We start from the raw sequence: 6,410 nt of genomic DNA, 5'->3' as shown, positions 1-6,410 counted from the left end.
AGCTGCAGATGGTGACTGAAGCCATGAAATTAAAAGACGCTTGCTCCTTGGAAGAAAAGCTATGACCAATCTAGACAGCATATTACAAAGCAGAGACATTACTTTGCCAGCAAACGTCCATCTAGTTAAAGCTATGTTTTTTCTGGTAGTCATGTATGCATGTGAGAGTTGGACTAGAAAGAAAGCTGAGTGCCGAAGAATTGATGCTTTTGAACTGTGGTGTTGGAGAAGACTCTTGAGAGTCCCTTGGACTGCAAGGAGATCTAACCAGTCAATCCTAAAGGAAATCAGTCCTGAATATTCGTTGGAAGGACTGATGCTGAAGCTGAAACTCCAATACTTTGGCCACCTGATGCAAAGAACTGACTCACTGGAAAAGACCCTGATACTGGGAAAGATTGAAGGCAGGAGGAGAAGGGGATGACAGAGGATGAGATGGTTGGCTGGCATCACCAACTTGATGAACATGAGTTTGAGCAAGTTTCAGGAGTTGGGGATGGATAGGGAAGCCTGGCATGCTGCAGTCCATGGGGTTGCAAAGAGGTGGACATGACTGAACGACTGAACTGACTGACTGAATATATGACATAAAACGGTTCCAGTTTACTTTCAAAAAATAACCAAACATCCTCAATGAGTTAAATATTTAAAAATAAAAACAGTAATGAAACTTTTGATTAAGGTGTCTAGAAGTTCTCTTTTAAGAAACATATTCTTTTTTTTTTTAAAGATTTTTTTGATGTGGACCATTTTTTAAATCTTTATTGAACTTGTTACAATATTGCTTTTGTTTTATGTTCTGGCTTTTTGGCCCCAAGGCATGTGGGATCTTAACTCCCTGGCCAGGGATTGAACCCTCACCCCCCTGCATTGAAAGGTGAAGTTTTAACCACTGGACCGCCAGGGAAGTCCCAAGAAACATATTCTTAAGGACTTAAATAATTTTACAAAAAGATTTATCTTAATGGTGAAAGCCAGTAAAGACACTTGTCATAATAGTTACAGTCAACTCATGAAAAAGAAATAATACTTAAATTTTGGAAATGTGGTTTATAGAACTATTACAGTAAAAGACTGTTTATCAGGCAGTTTAGACACAGGAAGGACTCAAAGCAATGGAATTGTTCTGTAATGACTTTTGTAAATTACACTTTTATAATACCTGAAGACTGAATATCTTGTGTACTTTAAGTGATGCCACTTGGCTATGCACCTCAGTTCACAAGACATGTATGCAGTTGTGTGCTGCTGAGGGCCAGTCACCATGAGGGCATGGCTGTCTTGCTGGAAACACAAGTTTTGACTATTCTTAATTTAATTCATTTGGAAAGTGAAATGGCCTTAAAGAACTGAATTACAATGATAACTTCTACACCAAGATTATAAATTCAAATAAATTGAAGAAAAACCAAATGAATGCATGAATACCCTGAAGACATTGGGACTGGATCAAATCTTTTTTTTTTTTTTTTTTTATCATGCCCTTTGGAGTTAATTCTAAAACTTGCAGATACATACTGAGTAGGAAAACACTCCCATTTCTTCCTCTACCACTCTCAATTCTGGTCAGCAAACATGCTGAGGTTTTTTTTCTCCCCACACCAAGCAGTTTTCTGATTCTCCAACACCAGCTGGATGTCCTACGACTGTACTCAATTCTGACACTGCCTACCTGGAGACGCATCTGATCCCACAGTTTAAAGGCTCAGACCCCAAGACTGCCTCCACTGCAAATACCAGTCTCAAGTCCAGGTTGTCACCCCTGCTTCTGGCTGAGTGGCTGTAAATCAAAGGTTCCCATGACTCCCTCCTTGGGTTTGATCGTCTGCAAGAACAGCTCACAGAACTCAGGAAAACAGTTTACTTACAATCTACTAAGATTACCAGTTTATTATAAAGAGGTATTTTCAAAAGCAGCCAGATGGAAGAGATGCACAGGGCACAGTATGTGGGCAGGACTCAGAGCTCCCTTACCTTCCCCAGGTACCTTCACATCCTTACCAACATGAAAGCTTGCCAAATCCCCTTCTTTAGATTTGTACAGAGGCTTCATTATACTGGGCTTCCCTGGTGGCTTAGATGGTAAAGAATCTGCCTCCAGTGCAGGAGAGCCAGGTTCAGTCACTGGGTTGCGAAGATCCCCTGGAGGAGGGCATGGCAACCCACTCTAGTATTCTTGCCTGGAGAATTCCATGGACAGAGGAGCCTGTTGAGCTACAGTCCATGAGGTCACAAAGAGTCGAACATGACTGAGCGATTTTAATTGATTACATCACTGGCTGTTCCTGATTAATTCAACTCTAGCTCTTCTCCCCTCCCAGGAGGTTGAGGTTGGAGCTGAAAGTGCCAACCCTCTAATTACATGGTTGGTTTCCCTGGCAACCTACTCCCATCTTGTAGCTATCTGGGGGGTTTCCAAAAAGACCTCGTTAAGATAAACTCTGTCGTGGCTGAAAGGTGCTTGTTATAAATAAGGAAAAACTCACCTCTGTGGCTTTTATCACTTAAGAAATTTCAAGGCTTTTAGGAGCTCTGTACCATTAATGGGAAGAAGACCAAATACATATTTCTTATTATAAATCACGGGCTTCCTTGGTGGCTCAGATGGTAAAGAATCCACCTGCAATGCAGAAGACCTGGGTTCAATCCCTGGGTTGGGAAGGTCCCCTGGAGGAGGGCATGGCAACGCACTCCAGTATTCTTGCCTGGAGAATCCTCATGGACAGAGGAGCCTGGTGGGCTATAGTCCATGAGGTCACAAACAGTCGGACGTGACTGAGTGACCAAGCACAGCATAGCACATTATAAATGACAGTATCACAATTATTAATCTCAAATAGAGTCTAGACATCCTAGGTCAATAATTATCTAATTGATAAAATGTGTTGCTTATCCTTAATACAAGAGTAAGAAAAAGACCAGGGAAAGGAAAGTTGGGTATCTTTTGAAAACCTTTGTGGTCATCAACTTCTGAACATTATTTATACACATATTCCCACATGAAAAGGAAGTAGTTTAAAATGAGGTACTTGATAAAGGGCTCAGTGCTTTTAATTAGGACAAGTATGACATGAAGCTTCTGACAGCTGACTGTTTTTTAAACTGTGGACCCTCTTTCAGGAGGAGTTACTTGTGGACCTTCATGGAGCTGTTGCCTTTAAGAATTTTATTCTGAGCAGGGGCTACAGGATGCCGAGTGTGAGTAAAGGGTCATTTTGGAGAGACCCGCTTAGGGGCTCACAGTTGCTAATGGGAAAGGGGTCAGTGCCCTGATGAAATACTTCTTTTCCAGGCACACACCAGGACTCAGCCCTGGAGAAAGGGTGTGCTTACCCCAGACAGGGGCCCACAGATGGCGTTTGTTGTTTTGCCCTTTTCATTCTGCCTGTTTGCTTCCTGTTGACTCACCTTCCTTGGGTTTGGCCTTAATGGGACCAAATGAAAGGGATCTGTGTGCAGGGAGAGAGGCTGCTGCTAAAACACTGAATCCTCCAGGAATGTTGTCTCCCTCACTTCCACTTCTAAGGTCAAGGAGCCGTGCTGGGGTCAGGACCAACTGGAGCTGGGAGTCACAGTACTACTATTGTGCTGTATGTGGGCAGGAGGAGAAGAGGATGAGATGGTTGGATGGCATCACCGACACAATGAACATGAGTTTGAGAAGCTCTGGGAGATGGTGATGGACAGGGAAGCCTGGTGTGCTGCAGTCCACGGGGCTGCAAAGAGTCAGATACGACTAAGCGACTGAACAACAATGCAGGGTACAGGAGGATGCAGACTAGGCTAAAGGGTCACTTCCCGGACATCCCTGAGGGCTCTTCTGTCTTTTTCTCACTTTGTGAGCCTGTGCAGCTGCCCCTGCTACCTCCCACGTGGAGACTGTCCTGGAAGATGACAAGAGTGGGGCGGGAGGCTGGTAGAGCAGACGGTTGAGCAGGAGGGCCGGCAGCCTGGAGCTCTGTCCCTAGACCAGCCTGTCACCACAGCAGGAAGCCAGGCCGGCCTGGGGCCTGAGTCACGGCTGATGAGTTCTGAGCTTGTCCAGTGTCTCCTGTGTGCACTCGGCCCAAGGAGTCTTTAGGAGGCCGTGCAGCCAAGATGGTAGACTTTCCTGGAACCACGATACTGGATTTCTTTTTTCCAAGAGTGATAGAACAAACAATAACTTATACTGACTGGCAAATGGTGGAGAAGGAAATGGCAACCCGCTCCAGTATTCTTGCCTAAGAAACCCCATAGACAGAGGAGCCTGGTGGGCTAGTCATGGGGTCACAAAAGAGACACCTCTGAGCAACTAAACAACACCACACTGGCAAATAGGTATTCTGATCAAGCTCAGATACAGACTGATTCAGAGTGAAATCAGGCGATGTGAGGGGAAAGTCTAGTGTGTGACATAGACCAATGGGCTAAAAGACTCTGTTATAGAACTAGCAATGAAATCTATCCTTTAGCTCTGAGCATCAACTGTAGGCCTACTAGATGTAGTAATGTACTCACACACATTTATGGATTTATAATAACTGCCTCATTTGCATATACAGCCTACATAAGTATATTTATATGTATAATATATAAAATATGTGTATATATTTTACATGATTATATAATTGTATAGATTATATAATACATACAACCTTGTACTTAGCTTAAATATAATTATGTGTATAGATATATATATATCTATACACATGTAGACAGATTAATATATATTCTTGCCAAGGAGATTGTGTGTGTGTGTGTGTGTGTGTGTGTGTGTGTGTATATACACACACACATATATATGTTGTAATTAGATATCTTGATATTATGATGACTCATAGTTTTTCTGAATACTCTTAGTGGCAAGAGATTTGTTTTTTCATTTTGCTTTTTCTCCTGTTCATTTAATCCATTCTGTTGATGAACATTTAATTCAATTTTGGGCAAAAAGAAGCATGCCTGAATCACTGGCTACTCTTTTAGCTGCATCAACTGAAGAGAGATGATGCCCCTGGCTATAGCTGAGTCCCATGCGAACACCTGCATGTCAAAACCCTGGAATATTTTCTCCCTTTCTTATATCTTATATCCTTGATTTTATCCATAAGATTTCAACTAAAAGAGAGGAGGAACTCTATTATTGTAAATTATATATATATATAGTCCTTTAGTCATTGCTTAAATTTATATGTGAGCATTTATTCTCTTTTCACTCCCCTAATTTCTGTGTATATACACATTCATATATGTTACATGAACATAGGTACATACACATTCCAGTATCTGCTTCTGGATTAACTGCTCTGTGCATTACTGACAGCTTCATTCCCTCAGCTACACAGAGGTCCAGGCCTTTAATAGCAGAGATGAGCAGTACAAGGCTGTGCTGAGCTGGGCTGAGCTAGACTTGGCTATAAAATGAGTGTGAATTAATCTCGGCATTTCTGATGATATGCAACTACCTTCCAAAGTCCACCATCTAGCATGGTCTAGTCATCAACATCAGATGTTGAGTACTATAAGGATATACAGTGGAGTATGAGATTGTGAATTCAGGTATGGTATTGGTTCTGAGCAGACCGTACAATTTTCATTTGTCAATTTTAGCTTCTCTGGTCTTTTTTCTTTTTTTAGTTCCTTGAGAAGATGTATATGAAGAAGGAATGTAAACGTGAGTGTAACCAGAGATAGTCCTATAAAATAACTCAAGCATAGATGAATCTTGGGAAGATGATTAGACAGTTTTCATTTACTTAGCTATTTCTCTCTTGTTAAACATTAAACAAAATGTATGATGAATGTCCCCCCACAAATGTACAACTTTGACTTGGCAGCGTCCATAAAATTTATAACTAATACTTGTAAACATTTCAGAATGGTCTTCTGCTTCAGTTAATCAATATTTTATATATCTTATCAACTATGAGATCAATATTCATATTTGGTGTTCTAGCATTTTTGTAGCATTGTCAATATTACAGAGTTATATCAACTATTTGTAAAAATAAATAAAACCTTAAGAAAGCCGAATTACTTTCTTGCATTTTTCCAGAGTATTATTTCCCCGGCTTTCAGTGAATATCTCCTTTACTTTTTCTTTACAATATAATCTTCTTTCACTTGAATTCAGCTTACTGAGGATTTTTCCCCATTTTTTGGCATGTTAGTCTTGATAATAAATGTGTACTCATAAGGTCATGGATCATAAAGTTTAATGGAAACTCAAGATAACATTATTAAGATTAAATTTAAAAAATATTTTTATTAAAAATGTTAATGCTTATGTTAGGGAAAATTAGGAAATATAGATTAGCGAAAAGAACTTTAAAAAATACAAAGAATTTCTGTAGAGTGTGCAATAACCACTCTTTAGTCATTGGAATGCATCTTTCTAGATCTTTCTCTCTAGATAATTTAATCAAAAGGGG

The 6,410-nt window shown here is 40.5% G+C and overlaps 1 protein-coding gene across 5 annotated transcripts in view; it reads left to right on the top strand.

The window, feature by feature from the left end:
- The window catches only part of FAM47E (family with sequence similarity 47, member E), a 34,783-nt gene extending 28,773 nt beyond the window's left edge, over positions 1 to 6,010 (top strand). For 3 of the 5 annotated variants that reach the window (XM_010838139.1, XM_010838138.1, XM_010838136.1), the window contains one exon: positions 3,121 to 3,342. In XM_010838139.1, coding sequence (XP_010836441.1) covers positions 3,121 to 3,273 — 153 coding nt within the window. In that variant the 3' untranslated portion in view covers positions 3,274 to 3,342. Of the gene's footprint in view, positions 1 to 3,120; positions 3,343 to 5,616 lie in introns of those variants that run through there. The other 2 variants (XM_010838140.1, XM_010838137.1) reach the window with 1 other exon arrangement.
- Positions 6,011 to 6,410: the final 400 nt, after the last annotated feature.

Source organism: Bison bison, unplaced genomic scaffold (assembly GCF_000754665.1).
Source record: "Bison bison bison isolate TAMUID 2011002044 unplaced genomic scaffold, Bison_UMD1.0 scf7180017864092, whole genome shotgun sequence".
In the NCBI taxonomy this organism is placed as follows: Eukaryota; Metazoa; Chordata; class Mammalia; order Artiodactyla; family Bovidae; genus Bison; species Bison bison.
Note: the sequence above shows the minus strand (reverse complement) of the source record. Positions and strands in the feature narration are given on the sequence as shown.